The sequence below is a fragment of the Rattus rattus genome, chromosome 3 (genome assembly GCF_011064425.1).
Source record: "Rattus rattus isolate New Zealand chromosome 3, Rrattus_CSIRO_v1, whole genome shotgun sequence".
Lineage (NCBI taxonomy): Eukaryota > Metazoa > Chordata > Mammalia > Rodentia > Muridae > Rattus > Rattus rattus.
Window position 1 is genome coordinate 28,803,949 of NC_046156.1, and position 23,521 is coordinate 28,827,469.

A 23,521-nucleotide genomic window follows, 5' to 3' on the forward strand; every position below is an offset into this window, starting at 1 on the left:
TCTCCATTTGTCTGCCTTCCTGGTCTGGGTGGGGATTTTTGGGGGTCATGTTTAGATAAACATCTGCAGGGAAACATCTGCGTCCCGCTGACCTTTTACCTCGAGTCTTCAGAAGCAGCAGAGAGCCGCAGATGTTTAGGGAGGTAACAGAATGGCATTAGCGAGTATGCAGAATGGGTTTTTACAGGGCTAGGGGCTTCTGAAAGGTGCTGGAAAGCCTAGTATGCAGTGTTTGTCCCTTCTACCCTTCCTTTCAACTCCAAACTCAAACGTTGTAAGAAAGAGAAAAACATGTTTCCCCCCCATTATTTGGCAGTCTGAAAGACAAGCCAATGAACCCTTATTACCTCCTCCCACATCTTCACTTGTAACTATCTGTCCATCTATCTGTCCATCTCTCCACCCATCCATCCTCTCACCCACCTAGTTCAGTTTGGATGTAGCTTTGGAGAAGTGGGGTGATGAACAAAAGCAGAAGCATTTTTACCTTTTCTCCTTCTTTTCCAGGTTCCCCCTGAGCACAAAAACAGAGATTGTGAGGTTTTAGTGAAGAGTTAGATAGTAAAAGCAATACCAGACAAGGCAGATACAGAACTGACGCTGAGTGTACCAGATGGATCACACAGGGCATTGTGTATTGAGGCTTTAATTTCTATATAAAAACACATCACAGAAGTACCCAGAAGAACTGGGTCCAGAAACCAGCACCACCTTTAATCTTGAGTCCTTAGTTAACCAGGAGTGGGCTAGGACACTAAGGGGGCACAACAGTGTGGCAACTTGCTGTCTCTCCAAACTCTAAATGAATAAGGGGGCTTAGCATGTCCTTCCGTAAAGCTGTCTATTGAAGAACGTCCTGCTGCATGGACTACTTCAGGGCTGACCTCTGGTACAGTTCTGCCATCTATATTCTTGGACATGATCCTAAGCCCTCCATGTAACACTTGCTTCCCTTGACAACATCACTAATTTCATAAGTGGTAGCAAGCAACACATTGCAGCTCAAGATAGCAGAATGGGACACAGCTTTAGTCTCCGCAGTTCCTACTAGAAATGGCGACTGGGAATACACACGAGGCCTAAAATACGAAACTGTTCTCTGAAGAGAACTGCATTTTCCCCTTTCTCTAGGAAAGGGCAGGGGACAGACGGGAAACGTCCTAAGGTACCTGCACATTGTGATGATATTTCCTGATGGGAAGCCTATGTGTCGTCATGAGATCAGACCACTTTAAAAAACGGTATAACGAGATGGTTGTGGGAAAAAAGAAAACCAAATGGAAAGAAAACCCCTCTAGAGGTACGCTTGGAGGCGAAACTCTTTTCATTCCCTGGAACTCATCCTGGCCCCCTGGCTTTCTGCATTTCTGGTGACCTACACCACTCAACATCCATTCTGAGAGCTGCATTGCCAGGCAACACAGGAACCGCACCGGGAATACGCCTCACACATTAACTCCCACCCTCGGGCTGTTTAGTAAAGTACGGGAGAGTGAAGAAGACAGAAGGGCGCTGGGGTCCAGAAGGAATATATTCTTTCTTCCCCTCCAGGACAAAAGAAAGGGCGAGTTTATGAGTCTTAAGTCTGCCCACAGCACCTAAATAGCAGCGGGCTGTGTAAGATCAGCTGACAGGCATCTGTGGGTACAGACCCACACCAGCACAGCTGATGGGATTAGACCTCAGTTTTGTACTTCAAGGGGTGTTCCCTCATCAAAGGATTTGGGATTTGTCTGTCTGCATGGCTTAAACTAAACTGTCACCAATCTCTTTTGATTTAACGGATTCATTTGTTCTTCAAGAAACCAAGCAAACAGGCAATCCAAAAAAATATCCTCATTACATTTTTTCCCTACTTAGTAATTCGAACTATATCCATTTTTAAATTCTAAACACACCACATCTTTACTCTGTTCTTTGTCTGATTAACTGGCCATGTTGTGTAAAAGCGGAAGGTGGCCAAATCTTGAGCAAAGGCCATTGGGGCTCTGTGAACATCATATGCGGTGAGGTTATGCTAATATGTATATTTTAGGCAGTGTGAACATGACCTATATTTTCTCATCTAATTAAGGGGTAAAATGACAGTAGTCATTTTGAGGGCTTTCTTGTGCTAGTTAATTATAGCACAAGAAGCATTTCTTTAGAGCTGTTTTATGGGTGTTTCACTCACATGTATGTCTGTGCAGTTACTTATGGACGGTTGTGAGATGTTACGTGGGTACAGAGAATTGAACTCAGGTCCTCTGTAAAAGCACCAAATGCTCCTAACTGCTGAGCCATCCCCCGTCCCCCCGCCCTCACCCCCAGCCCCAGAGGGAAAGCTTTAGACAGATGTGTATCCTATTTCTTTTCTCTGCATGTCTAATGCTAATGACAGTCGTAAACATAATTTGGTCATTAGTGACAAAAGTTCTATGACAGCATAATGTATGACCACTGACAGAACATTTTTTCCAGCCTCAACCAGAAGAACAGTTTACAAACTGTGACAGCGTACTGTGTAGGCGACCTGCAGAGGATGACCGTGTTTGACTGTATCTCTACCCACCTTGGGTCCTGGTAGTCCACTCTGCCCGGCCGCTCCAGGTGATCCAGGCTCACCCTCAAAACAGAAAGTAAACATCACTAAGCAAAATAAGCCAACCTAGCATGTAATAGACATGATGAGAGGAGTTGGCCCTCTTAGAATGAGCTAGAAAGGCAGAATAAGTAACTATGAGAATAATTAGTCCCGGTGTGGCCCAAGTACTTACACGCTTGAGAGCGAAGTATTTACCTGGGTCAGTTCCCTTTGTGTAGTCTTTCCATCAGTAAGAAGGCTGTGTGGAGCTTATCAGTGACGCTAGTAGTTAGCACAGCTCTGGGTACCAGCCAATTAGTATTTGTTGGAAGAATAAAGCTCACTTGGCAATGATAAACTCTCTTGGGGGAGAACTCGTGAATGATCTATCAGCTCAGTTAAGATTCTTTTTTTTTTTTTTTTTTTTTTTTTTTTTGGTTCTTTTTTTTTCGGAGCTGGGGACCGAACCCAGGGCCTTGCGCTTCCCTAGGCAAGCGCTCTACCACTGAGCTAAATCCCCAACCCCATAAGATTCTTTTTTCTTGTTAAACTTAGGTAAGACAGATGTATATTTTGAAAATGCATTATCTTTACACAGGTACCTGATTGGCTAAAAACACATTTGGTGGCAAAGCAAAATATGAAAAAGGCTTTGTAAAAATGGTTTTACAACAGTGTTGTGAAAATAAGTAAAATAACTATGATAACTAGACTTACTCCTCATGGTTGAACTGAATGATCAGCTATAAAGAGAAAGGTCATGGCTGTTCGGCTAGAAAACTCACTCTATGCAGAGGATGGTGGTCTGTACCATCCGTTCTGAACCAGTGATTGTTTTCCAAAGGGGTGTGTGTGTGGGGGGGGAACAAAGCAGCAACAACAAAAAAGTCTAAGTCCCTTGAAATGTCCAAAAAAAAAAAAAAAAAAAGACACCATGCCCCTTATGTTCCTATGTGTCTCATACATCTGTCCGTTTAATTCCCAGGGTCCTTACTATGTGACTGACTTCTAGACAGCTTTCCTCTTGCCATAGACAAAAGTAAAGTTGCTTCTTAAGACAGTGCCTATTTTAACTTTAAGAGCAGTTTTAGGTTCACCAGGAACTTAATTCATTTTGAAGACTATTCCCCCCAAATAACCTGGTGTCATTTTTTTGTGTTTTTATATTAAAAACATGTAGATTAATAACAAATATTTTTCACATTTTATCTATTTATCTCTTGTGTGTGTGTGCAAATGCATACACACACAAGCCGCAGCATGTGGATGGAAGTCAGAGAACAACTTGAGGGAATTGGATCTCTCCTTCTATCCCGTGAGTTCCAGGTGTCAGACTCAGGTCATCAGGTTTGGTGGCAGTCATCCTTACCTGTTGAACCTCTGCCTGGCCGTCAAGTATTATTTCTTACTTGCCACAATCTTTACATTCATCAAGTCAGTTATTACAATTTGCACGACACAGTTTTATTTATATCTATTTTCGAGGGGTTGAAATTAGGGCACAGGGAAATTCGCACCCTGTAGATTTATGGAAAATAGTCAAGATTTGTACTATCCTGGCCGTGTGGAGACAGAGAGAAAGACATGTGTGAGTACACACACACACACACACACACACACACACACACACACACAATTTGAGTGATATCTTCTTTATCATTGGAGTCACACATCCCATCTACAAGTGACTTTCCAAAAGGTATAGAACCTGAGGTAAATGCAACCTACACAGAGATATGTGTGTACCAGATAGCCTAGGCCTGTGAAGTATTTCACTCTTGTTCTGGAGTTTAAGTGGGAAAGTCTTGACCTACTGGAAGAAACTCTGCATCCTACATAAAGTCACATTAGAACTGTGAGTCTTGTGCTTTCTTTGTTAAGGTGACAACATTGTTGACTTACAATAATGAAGGTCATTCTGGGAAAGTTCTGATATGTTACTTGGACATTACAAAGGGCAAGAGCTTGGAAACAGAATCCAGCCTGAAGGACGACCATCATTTACCGTGCAAACAGAAAAGAGCTACCAAGTCTGCCTTCAAAGATCCAGCCACAGGATGCTCCAATGTCATAACTCACGGTGTGATGTGCAGAGAGGTGAGGGCCAGGGAACACTGCAAACTCTATTCAGACCATCAAATAACCATGGTAGCCAGAGTCTAACAAAACATGCTTAAAGCCCTGGATCCAGGAAAAGCTCACGCTGAGATATGAAGTGGAGAGGAAAAATACTGCTTAGGTAACTGCATATTGTTCCCCTCAATATATGAACCCCAAGGGACTAAAGGCTGGGCTCGGTCTTTCTCATGGTTCATGTTGCTAAAGGAACATCCAACATAAAAGGAAACTAAGAAACGGGACTCATAAGCTCTCTCCATGGGAGTTACTTTCTTTCTGTCCTGTTCTCATGGTCTTTGTCACTCACAGTGACATATTTCTAAGCAGCAATCAGCATGTTCCATAGCCTAGGGTATCGAGTTTTTATCACCATGCCCCAGACTTGTTTCTACAGGATACTCCTGATTGTCTTATGGGTGGTTTGATTAGTCTCTATCAGAGTCAGATGTGGCCAATCCTTTAATTAATTCTGCATTGCTGAATACTTGGGTTGTTTAAAATAACTACCTCTGGAAATATGATCATGTTTTCCTAGCAAGTTCTCTACTTCTGAAAAAAAAATCCCAGTATTTATTTGAAGCCACTGGGAACATTTTAAGGCACCAACTGTGTGCTTCTAAATTGCTTTCAAAGCAGGGTTCTAAATTTCCTTTGATTTTAAAATTTTTACTCTGTGTGTATGATTGTTTGTGTGCATGTGCACGTGTTTACCATGTGAGTACCTGTGCCCACAGAGGTTAGAAGAGGGTACTCCATGCCCTGGATTGGAGTTGCACGTGGGTGGGTAACACTACCTCCCCAGAAACCATGTAGGTGTTGGGAAGCAAACTTCAAGAGCATCAAATGTTCTTAGCTGCTGAGCCTGATTTTTTTTTTAAATAGGCATCCATTTTTAATTCTTCACAGCTTTATCAGTATTAAGCATTAAACTTTAATATTTTTGTGGCTATTTCTTCTATTTATTTATTAATTTGTGTGTGTGTGTGTGTGTGTGTGTACACTATTCTCAATGTTGTTGGTTACCCATCTATTTTATATTTCTAAACATCATGAACATTCTATAGATGGTTGTAAAGTCAAACAGCAGAGGAAATCTTAACTGGAAAGGTTTTCTCTACTACAGTGGAAATTTTAGGGTGGTCCCTGGACCTGGAATATCATTCACCCCCCTCCCCCCCATAATTAAACTGCAACTAAGTTGGACTGCAATTTTGGGATGGCTAGCTCCTTTCACTTTGGTTTAAAGCAAATTCTCTTTAGAATTCCAACGTAACAGACTACTCAAGGCTCTTACAAACTGCGTCAGGTACTCCTTACTCAACAGTACCACAGATGAATCCTGGAGGATAGAAAGGGACACAGTTTCTCCTACAGATGAGTGCTGAGGGCAAGCTGGCCATTTAGCTGGAACAGTGTTCCTTACTACTCCAGTCACAGTGGTTTTCCATCCTGTCAGTGAGAACTGAATATGTGAGTCTTAGCTTTACAATTTCATTATAACATAACTTCGCTTTCATCGTGTTATAACAGAGTTGTTCCTTGTCAGGACTGTGTTGTCTTCACCCAAAAGGAGAGGAAAGTAAGTTCAAGGAACAAGGATCAGGTATTGGTTACAAAGGACAGTGGGTCCAATGTGGCCTTGGCCTCTGGAACAGCAGATGGTAGCTGGGGAGTGTAAGGCTAAAACCAGACATGCTCAGAGTGGCCAACTTAAGAGTCTGAGAGACAAAGAAGAGCAGAGCGGCTGCTGTGAGGTCAGACTCCAAGTCATCACATTCCCAGTCTTGCTTTCTTGTACCTGAGCAACTTGTATCTAAAACCTCACTCAATTTACCATGGTTCTTTCCAGCATTAAACACTGGAATGGATTAGAGAAGTATCCTGTTGGCTCCTAATATTTCTACTCTAGGTCTAAGACAGGGCAAATCTCTTGTACTTCCACAGGGTTCAACATATCTGAAGTGTGGGGCTAGATTCATTGCTAGCTCCTTGTAAGAGTATTACCATTTATTGCTGGACCATAGATGTCAGTAGTATATCTGTATTCCTCAGAGACTGGATTAAATTTTACTTTTAGACCCAAATTCCTATTCTCTGGAGACCAAGCCTGGCTATTTTAGTTGTTTGCACGTTTTCCTTTGGTTTCCCCAAATTCAGATGTGTGGACTAGTTCTTCTCTCTCGATCCCCATCAGCCACCTCTTTCATGCACTGATGAGGTCTGAACTGAGGACTGAGGTATGGGGGAGGGAGGGCTCATCACAGGCACAGCCTGTCTCTGACTCACTGGCTTCTCCATTCTCCCTCTCCCATCTCACCTTCTTCCCCTCTCCTGGAACATCCTGGGAATTCAGTGTCATTGTGGATCAGTCCAGAACATTTTTAGCTTCTACTTGACACCCAACACCTGTCCTTTCCGTTCTCCTTTTCTGGAGGGCAGAGAAGGCTTTAGAGAGCACAGTGAAAGGAAAACCAGCAACGTCCTCCCAGACAATTAGATTTTGTTATGCATCAGAGGACCCGGCATCCCTTAGGGGAGGTTTGTCTTGTTTATCCCATCAGCACACTTCTTCCATCAAATTAGGATCTCAGTCGTCTTTGGCAATATGATATTAATTAGTAGAAAAGCAGACAGGTATGCCAGCCAAGAGTTTAATACCAGTAAGCTGCTTCAGGGCATATGTTGACACGGACCTTAAGCAGATTGAAACAATAACTAAAGTAAACCTACCAACCTTCAGGGGAAAAAGTTTCTAAAATTACAAATATCCAAAAATGTATATAATAAGCCACAATAAATTAATAAATCTCAGCATAAGCTGGTTTGGGAAGAAGTCTGCTCATCAATAGCTGAGATTCCTGTGCTGCTAATTCAAAGAGCCATGCATGAAAAAAACATTTGGAAAACAGTACTAGAAAGCAAAGAGATATGAGTTCAAATCACCAAAAACGCTGGACTAAGTTTATCTGGGTACAACTTCATACAAGAGAGGCACTGTTTGCATTGAACACAGTAATACAATATGAAGATTCAGTTGGGACTACATCCCTTATTTACTCTCTCACACGATCCTTCCCTCTTCCTCTTTCCTATTTTATCTTCTCTCTACACAGCCTTAGTTCTCACTGGGAGGAGCCTTGGTGGTTATGTACTGTGGTGGTTTGAATAAAAATGCACCCCTCCTCACAGGAAATGGCATTATTGGAGGTGTGGCCTTGTTGGAGTAGGTGTGGCCTTGTTGGAGTAGGTGTGGCCTTGTTGGAGTAGGTGTGGCCTTGTTGGAGTAGGTGTGGCCTTGTTGGAGTAGGTGTGGCCTTGTTGGAATAGGTGTGGCCTTGTAGGAAGTGTGTCACTGGGAGATGGGCTTGAGGTGTCAGAAGCCCAAGCCAGGCCTTGTGGCTTCCCATTGCCTGTGGGTCCAGATGTAGAACTGTAAGCTACCTCTCCAGCACCATGTCTGCCTGCATGCCACCATGCCTCCCACTATGATGACAATGGACAAAACCCCAAGTAAATGTTTGCCTTTATAAGAGTTCTCATGGTCATGGTGTCTCTTCACAGCAATAAAACCCTAAGACACACAGTGATTCTCAGCCTGCAAGCTCTGCAGACTGATGTTCCCTCAGAGCTACTCCACTGCTTCCCCCATTCATCTTCACACTTGGGAATGCGCTAGTGAAGTGACCAGTGCAGAAGTCAGGACCTAGGAGGCAGGAATCTTGGTCTCTGGGGAATGATCTTACAGTGGGGAGAGTAGATTCTAAGTAGAAGGGTCCTCTGGGCTCTATGAGCTGCCTACACCTAGATGGCTTACAAGAAGGGTGTTACTGACCTGTAGCTGACAGGGGCACTAACCCAGAATTTCCTTCTTAAAGCAACATAGAAAGGTACAAATGGGAACCCAGACCACCCAGAGAGCACACTGCTGAAGGGCTTTCTTTCTGGTATGTGAAAAAGCTGTCCTCAACACATGCTTTTATGGAAGAGGGCTTGGGAAGACAGAACAGCAAACTAGATTATTAAACGGGTTGTATAGAACTGTAAGTTACCTCTCCAGCACCATGTCTGCCTGTGTGCCACCACGCAGTTTCTTAGAACCACTCGAAGTCATCTAGAACACAGGTTTCTGCTTCCCCGTGTTCCATAAGTCTTCTTCTCTAAATTAGACCATTCATGTTCACTGAAACTTTTGACTGGACTCGAGCCATCAGAGGAGGAGCAGCACCAATCAAAGGCAATCAGTATCCATCTTGGGATGGGATGAGAGAGGCCTTGACCTATGCAGGCGCTCTGGTTTATTGTTGCATGTGTGGGCATGTATGTCTCATGGCCATAGATGTGGACTGGCAGAACGGAGAGGAAAGTCCAGCTTCCTTATGCCCCAGAGCAGGAAGGAAAGCGAAGCCACAGGAAGAGACAGATGAGGGATGAGAGCGGGTCTCAGCAAAAAGAGGGCATCTTCAGATACCAAAGCAGGCAGAGCCAAAGCCTGCTCTGTCGCACCATGCGGGGGTTTCAAGTTTACATGGCTTTAAAGAAGCTGGTATTTCTAGAATGGGTTCTGCTAGCCCTTAGACCAGGGGTTGTTAACTTGTGGGTCATGACCCCTTTGGGGATTACATATCGGTTATCTTGTATACAAGATGTTTAATTGCAATTCAAACATAACAGCAGCAAAATTATAGTTATGAAGTAGCAACAAAAATAAAATTTATGGCTGGGGGTCACCAAAACATGAGGAACATTAACGGGTTGCAGTGTTAAGGAAGTGTTGCAAACCACTGCCATAGATCTTGCAACAGAATGTGCTCTTGAAAATCTTTTTCTTCTTAAAATATCTATCTAAGATCTTTCTTAAAGTGTTATCATATATATACATATATGTATATATGTATTCTGCATATAATTTGAATGATATATATTTTTCTCTTTGAAAGAGACTGTATTTAATATTATTAGTGGAAAATGTAAATGATATGTTCCACTGGAAAAATATTCTAAAGGTCCGTGAAGAAAGACAGAATGAGAACTACTTCTTGTTCACATGCATTTGGAGCAGTAAGAGGTTGTGGAATCATTGAGGCATTAACGTCTCTAACTTGAGGTCCACGGGCTTTTAAACAGAAAATTACAGCCACTTCTTCTACTGTTCCTTGACTGAATTTTCAAGCCCATATTACAATTTCTATTGGGCAAATTAGGACACTGAAGTTTCCAGAAAGTCAAAGTCCACAGTCTCATAGATGCTGAGTACATGGTCTGAGTCAACACTTAGCCTCTACTCTGTGGTAAGAGCACACCGCCTGGTTTTGAATCTACGTTCAGCCAGTAACACCCAAGGACACTGGCAAGAATATTTACTCTTTCTGATCCTGGTGTCCTCATTTATAACTTAGCTGACCACTGTACCTACTTTATAGGATTGCTAAAGGACTCTGAGCTGATGTGCATATAACACTTCAAACCTTAGGTGATGAATAATTTTAGTAATTATACAATTTCTGTTCTCTCTACGGACAGAGAAGGAAGTGCTGAAAAGAGATGAAGCTTCTCATTAAGTAACAGCAGCAATGTTGTTTTCACATCTGGGCGACGGGTCCCAGCCCATTGGCAACTGGCCTGGGGTAAAAAGAAGCCGGGTGGATGCTACCCTGCTAGGATTTTCACAGTAAATAATTTCACAATTTTTATTTTTTAATACCAGTTTCAAAAGGAATTGTATCATTCAGAAGTGAGAACTAAGATATGAGAATAAGTTCTGCTATTGATTTAGTGGCAAAGAATTTGGAGGAAAATTGCCTATGAAAAGATGAAACCCGCAGTGGTTAAATATTTTTTAGACACGGGATTTTAAGACCAACTTTGTCCATAGTTTACCCTGATTGTGCTGAAGGAATAATAGTAAAATTTTCTCTTTCCTTCGTCAAATGGTGTGAGACGTCAATTAACGCCTATCCCTACCCTCTATCCCTTCCTACCCAGCCTGACTGCCCTGTGTGTCTCTGCCATAGTACTTAACAGCATAGCAATTTAATAGACGTTGGGACACTGTTTCTGCAAGTCTCTGTGTCCCATCATCCTGGCATGGCATCCACGATGGCAGACAGAGCTTTAATCTCAGAGCTCAATGGCACCTGGCACTTGTTAAGTGCTGAGTAACTGAACGGTTGAGGGAAAGAGGGAATGAACCAATAGGCACATTTCAGGGGAGTTCTGAAAAGGGCTCTTCCAAATTATAGATGCAGTTTAATCAGGTCCAGTGAGTCAGTTTGTCTGTGCTCCTCTATAAATGCACTCTTTTAAATGGAAATGTCAGGAAAGCAGGCTTCGTGACGGCTCCATTCATTCAGCTACATCAGCCCGGTTACGCTGTTTTGCAAAGCATCCTGTGAGGCTTCCCTCAACGCTCATTCTCCTTTGTTCTGATGTTTTCATCTAAGGGACTGGCAGCTAGCATTCGGTTTTGGAGTAACATGCCTACGTGAAGTCGAGAGGAACAGTGGTTTCGTTTGCAGCGAAGACGTAGGCTCCCCTCAGCTTATGTTTTCCTCCAGGAGACTTAAAATCAATCACATGAAAGACGGGTGTATCTTTAGTTTCGTTTGACAAGTTGAACTGAATAAGAAGTCAATTCTAGAGGAGAGCGAACAGTATATGGGATGTTTGAGGCTGTGCCAAGCACACTGGAGGATGCGGTAATCTTACAGAAGAATGAGTAATGGGAAAATGAAGATGCTAACGAGAAAGGATGAGTGTTATCGTGGTTACTATAGAAACAGTGGTCTTAGGTTCTAGGAACTCTAATTTACATAATCTTTAATTTAAGAAGATAGGAAATGTAATAAAAATAATTCAATTCCCACCGTTAACCAAGGCAAGGGGTAAATTATTGTAAGATAATTTCCCCGAACCATTAACTAATCTGGAATCAGAAGTCAGCCATTTCTTTTCCTCACTATTTTTACTTTAATGGACGACAACACAAAATCACAATGAAATAGCTCCCTAGCTCTTTCAATTCTGCTAGAGGGAACTTTTAGGCTACAACAAAGAGACCTACGACATATTGAAATCCTTCAAGAACTCAATTCAGATCTCGGGAGTGTGCTAGAGAGTGAACCTCAGCCACGCACACGCTGAGCTCACACTTACTGCTGACCTATGTCTCCAGGCCTTACTTCAGACTTTTAAAATGATTTAAACAAGAGCGACCTTGTGTTTAATGGCTACACTGACTGAATCAAGTACAAAATATCAGGTTCACTGTGTGGTTTAATTGTGTAGACTTGAGTCAATGGCTTGACCTTTGCGAGTCTGGAAGCTTCAATTTATCTGCTCTCTAAATACACTTATAATAAAAAATGCCATTAGAAGTATTTTGTGAGGACGAATGCCAGCTAAGAACTAAGAGGCTCCCGGGTAAGAGATGAAACAGCATTCCAAATACCATGGCTACGAGCTAATGAAAACTTAATGTCACTTAAAACCACACGGCGATCTAGGGTAGATTCGCAGACGACACACTAGCCTCAGTTATTTTACGTTATGTTTTAAACTTTAAAAAATACGATCTAGAAAAGCCTTTGAAAATTATAGTGGCCAAGATCACCTGACATTCTTCTTGATTTGCCAAGGATCCTTATGACCTAGGACTCTGAGAAAACATCTTGCTTTTACAGCAAAAATAATTTGCTTTTAATCATAAAAAGATAGTTGACTTTTTTTAGAGATAAATAGATAAGGATATATATTCTTATATGAGGGTATACATGGACAATTTTATACACACACACACACACATATTCACACACATACACACACATGCTGGGTCTTTCATGTTCTGCTTAGCTATTACAGCTTTCTTTTTTCATAGCATCTGCACTAATCGCTACTCGAATAAATTATTCTGGCAATGGTTTACTGTGCTTGAGCCAAGAAAGGTAAACATGATAAAAGAAAAGAAGAACCTACATCTAACCTGAGTGTAGATTTTGAAAGAACTAACATCCAAATATTCTAACTAAACTGTAGAAAGCCCCATAAATTCTGGTGAATGATTCTCCAGTTTAATAATGATATTTTAAGGAGCCTACACTTCTCCAGAGAGTCCTTCTCCAGGGACGGAGTTTAACGGAGTCCATGTGTTACATCTGCCTGCGCGCAGGTCAATCAGAGCACACAAGTAAAGTGTGCATTACAGTTTTAACCAATGAGACCTACATGTGAGAATTACAAAACGTATTTCTGCGTTTCATACAACCAGCAGCAACCGTTCATATTTTAGGTAAAGTTTTGCATGGCATCTTCCCTGTTTTGGCTCCTGGAAGCCAATTATAGAAAACTGGCTTTCAGAGTTGGGAACAGAAGATGCTAGAAACTTGTTGACTAGGCAATATGACACGTGACGTTTTGGGGTCAGTGTCGTTAGGGGACAGTCCTTTCTTTTAGTTTAGAGATAGAGAGAAAGGCTCTTCGAAGAGCACAGGATACCACTCCAGGGTTGGAAACGCTGACAATAGTGACCACACTTCTGACGTAATATGTGATGTGTCCGTCTTCCTGTACACAGGGACCATTTTGACCACTCACACTCTACTGGGCGGAGGGTTGGCTGGAAAGGCCATGGGACAGAGGGAGAGTCTAGCTTCACTTTGTCACTCTGTATATTAATTTTTATCCTAGGCTGACTTCAGGGGGTTTAGCTTGAGTTGAAGTGCTAAGACTCCTAAAACCTGTTAGTACAACTGTAGCTACTGAGCCCCTATCGATAACAGTGACTTTAGCTGCCTTGTGCAGTTCGCACTCTTGTCTTCTACCAGAGTCATATCGAGGTTGCATCGTATGCCCAGACAAAGACATGGGGCATTCTCCCTCAGCTAAGAGATCCTGCTCTTCTCACTGCACTGCAATGCACTTTCACTCTCACTTTTCATAGACGGTCACCTAAGAGTCCTCTACAGGCTGATGCCAGAAGGCTCAGACTAGCCTATGTTAGACTTTAATACTGCGCCTCTGCTGTGGATGTCTTTATGAAGTACAATATAAACGATTGGAAGACCATGACATAGATACATGGTACTCAGTATTCATTACCCTGCGTAGGTGGGCTTCACAAATCTTATTTTACGGGCCACACCACTTGCAGAGAGTAAACCTGGCACTGAAGAGTCACCTCGTGGTACTACGCACATTTTTCTTCCCACGCCACGTTGAGGCCTTCAACGTTGTGACCTGTGTCACATACTGAGTATCGTCAGTATTATTGAAAATAACTCACGGGTACGTATCAGAATAGGTAAGGGTGCTAACCAAAGCAGCTAGCATCTAAAATAAAGTAAATGGAAAGCTAAGTCTTCATCATCATTTTACTGTCTAAAACCAATCACTAATTTTGTCAACCTCAGTGGCTTGAAAGTGTGGTGGGAAAGAAAATGTTCTCTTCAGTTTCTTTTGTCCAATGCAATAAAAAAGACGTTTTCTTCCTGTGTAGTTTTTTTTTTTAATCAAATTTTCAACAGCTTAGAAGTTACCCCCTGCCCCTTAACTGTAGCCAGATAATGACTTTCTAGGCATCAAATATGATGGGAAATGTGAAATTGTAACATGAAAGAAAACATTGTCTGAAGATAGCTATAGGACACTGAAGTTCCTTCAAAAAAATTATGCTGTCACTGTAAACCCTCTTCCTAGAAAAAAAAGACAGTCTAGAGGCTTACAATGTGCCTCAGACACTCAGACTGTAGAATTAGTCACTGTCGCCAACTTCGCTTTTACTGTCACAGAGGCCGGTGAAGGAGATTCCTGTGTATTTATCTTCCTAAAGGGGATCTAGCTGCCATGACAGTCCTAAGTACTAGCGAGGATTAAGGGACGTTCCACCCACGGTGTTTTAGTTCCAGGTCTAGGAAGTAGGAAAAATGAGCTCATTGCCTTGTGCTTCTTGCCTTCATAAAAGTGGGATGCTGGCTTCCCTCTGTTTCAGGAAAAAAACACATTGAAAACACTGCAAAGATACACTGCAGTACATAAAGGGTGACTGTCCGCTGCTGTTTGCTTGATACATAATTTAAACTCGGTGACTAGGACAAGAAAATGTCCATTCCTTGTTCTTTCTGAGGAAATTGCTTATTTCCTTGTAAAAATAGAAAAAAAAAATGAAGTCTTCAAAAGATAGTTTTCTCTTGGGTTAAAGGTTTCTATGAAATTTCAAGATGCTTCTCAAGGTTGAACAAAGGATGAAACAACAACAGAGAAGACAAAGCAAATCGTTAGGAGTGCAGACAAGTGTGGCCTTCATCAACGCCACAACTATTCCAATCTTCGAGATCTTCAAATCTCCCTTATACAAATACAGAGGCAGATGCTCACAGCCAACCACTGAACTGAGAACAGGGTCCCCAATGGAAGAGTTAGAGAAAGGACTGAAGGAGCTGAAGGGGTTTGCAACCCCATAAGAACAACAATGCCAATGAACCAGAGCTCCCAGGGACTCAACTACCATCCAAAGAGTACACATGGACAGAGCCATGGCTCCAGCTGCATATGTAGCAGAGGATGGCCTTGTTGGATGCCAATGGGAGGTGAAGCCCTTGGTCCTGCCAAGACTCGATGCCCCAGTGTAGAGGAATGCCAGGCAGGGAGGTGGGATGGAGTAGGTGGGTGGGTGGGGGAACACCCTCATAGAAGAAGGGGGAGGGAGAATTGGACAGGGGGGCTATGGATGGAAATCCAGTAAAGGGGATAACATTTGAAATATAAATTAAAAAAAATCCAATTAAAAAATCTCCCTCATAGCAAGCAATATTCAGTGTGTTTTAAAAACTACATTTTCCCTCCATGATCTGCAATGTTTAAAAAGAAAGTTCATTTTCTGTCTTTAACAGGATTTGGGATGGGGGATTGTACATTTTACTGAAGTGTAAATGGGGCCCTGGCATGGCTTTCTGACTTATGAAATAAGGGTGCTATAAACAGTGACTGGGAGTATTTATTTTCCTTAGAATCTGAGTAATTCTGAGTTGCCTCTTTAGAATATGGACCAATCAAACCTTCAGTATTTCACTAAAATGAAACATAGGAAAAGTTGAATAATAATGGAAAACACTATTATAAAGGCTTATCAATATATTTAATCCCTGCCTGGACAATTTGGAGGAATTGTCATAATCTCTCTCATACAGAGGCAGAAAAGGAGGCCAGAGAATTCAAAGATGTTGACAGAAACTACACAGCATGCAGTTGGTGGACTCATTCTTAGCTACTTTGTAGGTTTAAGAGGTCCTAAGAGACAGGAAGGTGGATGAGCTGAAACACCACATGTAAGTCTGTTCTCTTGGTCAGAGCTGGGATCCCTCTGTCATTTCAGAACTCGGTCCAGGGTACAGGGCTTTAAAATATTCTGGAAGATGAGTACATGAGTCATGAGATTTCTAAGGACTGGATCCAGATTTCAGAGGGACACAGGAAAGTCCCAAGCTCAGCTTCCAGTCCCCTGGGAGGCCTGGGCCAGCTCTGGGTTTTGTTAGCTTCCACGGTGGCTTTGTTCATCTCTGTAGAGGTTCCAGACCGGAGTGCTGGTAGGTAGGCAGTTAAGTGCACAGACACCAGGCTTACCTATGGGTTAATGTTAGGTACTTTCTCCAAATAATAAAAATGTTATGGAAATAAATATACACATGCAAAGAGACGTGTGTATGAAGAGGGATATGTGTATGTATACACATAGAAATACTGCACGCGCGCGCACACACACACGCACACACACACACTTTTCTTTATTTCTGATCCTTTCATTATTAATAGCACAACAGAAGTTAATAAGAATTGGACGGTCCAGTTTGTTCCCAAGTTTGCTTAACACTGAAGAGTTTGTTCTTGCTCAGAAGGTTTTACTATGTCCATATATCCAAATATCTATATATCTATATGTTTATAATTTAGATAAATAACTTTTTAAATCAAAGAAGTAGCACATGGTGTCAATGACCAGAATTTACTAGCGTGTCTAGTTTGAAGATTACTAGAGCATCTCCCTTACATCATCTACAGTAATTTAACAAAACCAATCACATCCGAAACTCTTACAATGGAAAAGCTTTAGTTTGGGATCACAGCTTCTTTAAAGTCAACTCATTTGGACATTTGCTCCATGGCTTTCCTGTATTGTCATATGCATATTAATAACAGAACTTTCTAGAATGGTTCTGTGACTCTAGTATTCTCCAAATTATGTGATAAATGCTACAATAAGCAGAACTTACCTTTTGCCCATCCATGCCTGGGGTCCCAGGTGCTCCAATGGAACCCTAAAGACGCACATGATTAAATTAAGTTTCTATTATGATTATGTGATATTTCAGTTCCAACTCTGCGTGGCATTTATTATTCAGCCACAATTTAGCATGGCTAAGACATACTGCAGCTCCCATATAAAGGCTTTAAGGTTGTGTTCTCCGAACGTTACCCACTGTGTTCTAACCTTTAGTAATCTAGGCAGAGCCTCATACTTTCCTAGAAATTAGAGACAAACTTTAATGCTCTTTCCAAATATTCACTTAGCTCTGTCTGACACAGTTTATAGGATCTCATATAAATTGAAAGCCATAACTTTCAGGAGGCCACAGGGCTCTAATTTTGTTTTAAAGACATAGACAATTTAGTTCTACTTGGAAAGGGCTGAGCAGTAGTAGCAACTCTTGAACTTGCTAATTTATAGAACACAAGCAGAAGGTAATTAAAAAGTAACGGCTTATACTACTGCGGGAGGTCCCATGCTGGAGACTCAGATTTATTATATTTGGATCAGGTCTTGACTTGCAGGAAGCATGCTTAAGTCATCTAAGTATTAATATGGCTACTGAAGCGGACTCAGAGAAAGCATCACAAAGGTTGTGCACTGACCCGGAACAGCACGACTCTTGTATGTTGAACACAAAAGTCCCTGAATATGTAAACACGAGCATATATATCCACTGGCTGAGAATCAACGGCTCCATAGAGCTGGCTCAGCTGAGGGTAGGAGAGCTCACTATCTAGTGCAATCCATGACACTTCAATGAATACAGGGAGCATTAATAAATATGTCGTTTACTCCTTGCCCCTTCTCTTTTTAGGCCCTAGACAAGGTATGTGTGTGTGTGTGTGTGTGTGTGTGTGTGTGTGTGTGTGAGTGTGTATGTATGTGAATATGTGTATATGTGAATAATATATGTGTGTATATATGTATGTATACTTGCTTTTCGTTTTGCTTATTCTTGACATAGAATAAGAAAACAGAATTTTCTCAGTTCTATATTAAATTTCTTACATAATAGCAGGACAGGGATTTTATTAAATAGCCATGATAATCATGAAACCGCTCTAAAAATAGCTCACTGGAAAAAAGCATATGCCAAACAAATTGAGTTGGCAAGTCCCTGGGTTCAGCCTGGGATCCTGCGGTGTGGGAACTGAAGGAGGTCTCGGAGCCTGGAGCCGGCTCTTAGCCTGGTTGTACGTGGATCAGGCTCGCTTTACGATTTCACACTGAGCTTAATAGAGACATAATTGCGAGGGACAAACTGTTCCGGCAGGCGAGATGCCTCGCAGTGCAGGGGCTTGGACTTGGCTTGAAGGATTGTGTTTCATCAGATGCCACACGCCTGGCACTGGGGGATGAAAAAAGTCTCTATCTTTGATGGAGCCCAAGGATAAAGAGCAACCACTTCCCCACCTGTTACAGACACAATTGGTTTCCAGAGTTTTCTGCAAGTTGAATATCCTTCTCCTCCCCATTCGGGGTGGGAGGTTAGGAGGGGATGGGACTTCCAGGTGTTTACTGCAATACCATTGGTGCGATCTCAGAATCCTAGATCCTCCCCTTTACACCGCCATTTGTTGATTGTGGCTAAGGCTGACATTATAATCAGGAAGTCACTTTTCAGTTTACCTCCAGCCAAGGGGACACTGCGTGAGCCAAGCCGTGCAGCGAAGCGAGCCATAAGCACATCCTCTTTTAGGGTCAGTTCCGTGGCCACTTGGCAGTCACGGATTTGGCCAAGGCCAACAATCAATTCGCAGTGTCACATGATCCCCCATGTTGTAAATGCTGTCAGAACATGTTACCAATATTTGCATTAAATATTCCATAACCTACAAGTTCAGTGAGACAGCTCAGAAGGCCTTCCTAGGCTTACTGAATAGTCTCCAACGAGGTAAAGTGGGAATCTAAGGCATATTCTATTATGTAATAAGAAAACATTTTTAGAGAGCAGAACGTACGAAGGGGACTGACCCTCTCAGCATGGCTAATGGCTGCTAAGCCCACCCACTTCTCTTGCTCTCATTAGACAATGGAGCCTAAGTCCTTTCTCAGCACTGATGTGCATAGCCTAGCCTACCTACCTTTTGTCCTGGAGGCCCCAGAGGTCCCTAAAAGAGGAAAAAAAAAACAATTCAATTAATAATACTGCCATTTAGGCTTAGAAGACCAACTAACCAACAATCCTATTAACATCTCACAAGCCATCCTATTCTTGAGTTTCCCTTCGCTGTGCTAAAATATGCTGAGAAGAAAACTTCTCAGTTGGCAATACAAAGTGTTTTTTGTTTTTTAAAATACACATTAATTTTTGAAAACAATTAGTTACATACAAGAGCAATCTGATTCCTCTTTTGGGAGGAGAATGCTGGGGTTCCGGTGTGTTTGTTTCATGACCTACCAGTCTATCAAATTGGTCTCTTTGGAGGGCCAAGGACGTTGTCACTAGAGGCGGTTAGAATGCAATACCATTCCCTCGAAAACGGGCCCGTTACACGGTGCCTCCATCTGTAAACCCCTGAGAAGCAGCTTTGCAAGGAAGGCACTGCAGAGAAGCATGCTATGTTTCACTCTTAGGAAACGCAGTCAATTGACCTGCACAAAGTCTTGTTTACAAACTGGGGGAGGCCAAGGTTAAGGGCAGCACCTGGTGTGCACCTGAAGCGGGAACAGGGCCGTTGCCAGCAGTTGTCAGGCTGCAGGCTGAGAGGCAGGCAGAATACAGAACTTAATGAGATGAAGGGGGATATTTACTTAGAAAATGTAAATGTGACAGTTGTGAAATTAAGCAGTCCTCCAGCCACAAAGTCGGTGTGAGGATCTGTTGGCTTAATTTAGATTAAGGCATGGCTTTCCGACAGTGGGAAAAAGAAAACCCACAGAGCTACAACCTCATTTCTGACTCCTTATGCTATTTTTTTAAAATAAAGATAGGGGCATCCTTTTTAGCCCCTTAAAAACTTCACTTGGTTTGTGTTTGGTGAATCTACAGATGCTACTATTTCCCACCAAAGCTCTTTGGTCCATCACGCTACCCTAAAGGCTTATTTTCATTGTGGGACGTTTCCATTAGTCAGCATTTGACAGTCATACCCCGTAACATAACATACAACAGGAGCATCATCGTTAGGGGGACAGTGGGTCATGAAGTCCAAAGGACTTAAATAGACACAGTGTTTAGAAACACCCCAGAACCTGTTCCGCACTGCTGCTCTGAACAGCCATCCCAGAAAAACTCTTCCTCTATGATCAGCTTCAGGTTACTGGATGTGTTGGGTCAGACCAACTTTTATTCCCCGATGACGAACCACCCACCGGCTGTGTTTTTAATAGGCGTGTTATATGCCATGGTGGGCATTCTCCCCACCCATCTTTCCCCCCTCTGTTTGAAATTTCTCCATTTTAGATTCTGGAAAGAAAAATAGACCATCAGGTATAACCCACCTCTAGATTAAATCTGTCATCAACCCAAGGCCACACGGACCTCAGAGGAAGAGGAGCCCCTCCCCCTTGTAAGGCCAATTCGTCAGGTAGACTCTGGAATCCATCCTTACCTCTGTCTGGGGGTTGGTTTTCCCAATCAATCACCCCTGCATCTATATCAGCCTGCCCTTCTCCACCAGTTCTTTCCGGTTAACACATAAACACGCGTAATCATTTCCTCACGTATGTAAATTGTTTGGAAAATGAATGTCAGTGCTGAAGCAAGGACAGAAGTTACAGGCGGTGACAGGGATCTCAGAAGACAAGCCTTGAGTTTATCGTCATCCAGGGCCCCAGCTTCTCAAGTGTCTCCTGAGTGTTTCCCTTCCTGACGAGTGGAGCTGGAAAGGAAACTCTGTGCTGAGGGGTGAATTCATTCAGTGTTCAGACGGAGAATGTATGTGCTCAATTCATGAAGGTTGCACTCTCACTGCAAATGTAACTTTGCTAAACATTGTTCACTAAACAATGAATGTATTTCATTTCAGGGGGATATTTAGAAAGAAAGTAAGAGAATTTTACATCATGTTTTGAGTGGAGACTAACTTCTGTGGTGTTTCCAACTTAGTCTTTGTTGCATGATCATATTAAAACAGACTTAGAACAACTAATCACATAAAATTACACTAGTGTATTTTAATGCAATATTTAAGAAAAACCAAATAACCAAAGAAATTGAGCATATTTTCCTCTCGGTTTAGAAAACCAGTGTTACTTTTATAAACTCATAAAAACAGTTTTTTTGTAAAAAAAAATTTACCATTAATTTTGAATTATGAATACATGTCTTATATATTATTTGCAAGTCTACTGCCAAGATACATTTTCAGAAAAATGTACATATAATTCTTCAATCTCACTGCAGGAGAAATGGCAGGGAGCCAAGTGTTACCCATTACCAGAAGGCAATCAGGAGTAAAGTTGAATACAAGGTGCAGACATATTTTTGAGTAAATATACAAATATTTGTGCACACATACACATACACACACACATGCACACATATACACACACTCTCAGTTTAATTGCACTAAACAATTCTTTCCTGCGTCTGTTTTAAATACATTTAAACTGATGACACCGTTATGTATCTGCAACAATGCAGTAATTAAATATAAACATAACTTAAGATTTCCTGTTCAAAATCAATTTTGGAATTAAGGCATGTTGTTACCAGCTAGTTAAGACATGTGCATCTGATTAGCCCTTGTTTCTGGCACAAATGTAAATTTATGAAATAATAGGCAGTACTATAGAATCATTCATTAACATAGCTAATCTTTTTTTAAAAAACCGTTGTTTGTAGTGTGTGTGTACATGTGTGAGTGCATATGTATGTATGAATGTGGATGCATGTATTCTATGATGCATGTCTGGAAGTGAGGAAAGCTTGCAGGATTCATTTCTCTCCTACTACATGGGTTCTGGGAATTGAACTATGGCTGTTAGGTTTGTGTACGTGCTTTTATCTGCTGACCCAGCTTGTCTAATCTTAAACTTATACTTTCAGCCTGACTAATGGCTTAGATGAAGGATGTCATCAGTGCATCATTCACTAGTCAACATGATGTCGCTTTGCAGTATTAAGTCAGGATTTCAGTAGTTCGAGACTTCTAAAGTAGTTCTAGCTAGTGTTATTTTAATAAATCATGCAATTCAGATTAAACAGTAGAGTTATAATCCATTTGGTCCATTTTCCTCAGTATAGTGTTTCTTCTTAGACACTTTTCTTGGCAGGTTCATTTATACTTTGAATATTTTTTTCACTACACATCCAAAATAGAAAGTTGATTTTTCAAAATAATGTTTTAAAATTATAAATTATGCGATGTGTAGATTGTTGACACATTAAGGCACATTTCTTTTTAAGTTTAACTTGAAACATCAAGTATGATTTGAACCTTGAGACAACTTCATGTCAATATATACTCTGAGTGCTACAGAATATGTGGTTTTAATTGAAGAATTCCGTGCAGTAGGAATAGCTTTATTTAGAGAATTAAAAGTCATTGAAAAATTGAAAAGTGTGGAGTAGTACTATTATCATTAATATACACAGAATTTGTCATTTTCATGATCTGCTAGAAAATATCACAGAGAATTAGGCAAAACAAAATTTAGAGAGGAGCTTTTAAGTGAGAATTGAACAATATACTTGATTGTTCTTGTTTCCGCCCACTCTGCTAAATTCCACTCTAATGATTACACTCAGGATTCAGTTTAGACTGGGCAAGTCAACAACAACTATGACAGTTCCCAGGGAGTGGCTGTCTTTAACCAGGAGCATGTCAGGTTTGTGAGCCCCTTGACTCCGCCTGCCTGGGTCCATCTGGCTTGTCAGGTGTCTCTCTGTCTCTCCCCTTGTGCTGCACAGGTGTGCCCATTTCAAAGTCCTTTGCTCCCTCCCTAGTTAATGTGACATCTATCCAATGGCCGCTCTGCCTTCGTCTCCTAGGTCTTTCTGCACACTGTTGCCTGAACGCACTTCCTAAAAATGCTGTTTGAACAGCTGTAGACACCTTAGTGGCTACTGAGAGGACAGACTTGGATAAGTGTTGTAGTTCACCACATAAGCATCTCTTGAAGGTTCTTAGAACTGGGGATTTTATCGGACTCTCCCTCCCGCACCAACTCTGTAAATCCCAGATCAGTGTCCCTGCCTTTGCGGGTAGGCTGCTTCATTGTTCTCTAAAGCACCACCGCAATAGGACTTTTTCATAGAACTTATGAACATTATTATGTTATGTGTTATTGTAAAAGTTATTCCCTTTTTCACTCTGATGTTTTTCATCATTCAGGATGACTGGCCCATAGTAAATCATTCAGTGAATCCTGTTTTCATTCATTCATTTATCCACTTAATAATTAACTGCACACTGAGTACCAGGCAATGGTATAGGTGCTGGGGAGACAACAGTTAATAAAATAGGACATGACCACATGCCCTCCTGGACTTCACATTGAGTGAATGTAGAAAGATAGCCAACGAACTATGCCAGGGAATGAGCGCTAATACAAAGAAGGGGCCAGAGAGTGGGAGAAGGAGAGGGAGTTGATGG

The 23,521-nt window shown here is 41.7% G+C and overlaps 1 protein-coding gene across 1 annotated transcript in view; it reads right to left on the reverse strand.

The window, feature by feature from the left end:
- The window catches only part of Col25a1 (collagen type XXV alpha 1 chain), a 394,115-nt gene that overhangs the window by 80,616 nt on the left and 289,978 nt on the right, over positions 1-23,521 (reverse strand). The window contains exons 11-14 of the mRNA XM_032897332.1: positions 19,064-19,090; positions 16,942-16,986; positions 2,552-2,605; positions 488-514 (exon numbers count right to left, since the gene is read on the reverse strand). Coding sequence (XP_032753223.1) covers positions 488-514; positions 2,552-2,605; positions 16,942-16,986; positions 19,064-19,090 — 153 coding nt within the window. The remainder of the gene's footprint in view (positions 1-487; positions 515-2,551; positions 2,606-16,941; positions 16,987-19,063; positions 19,091-23,521) is intronic.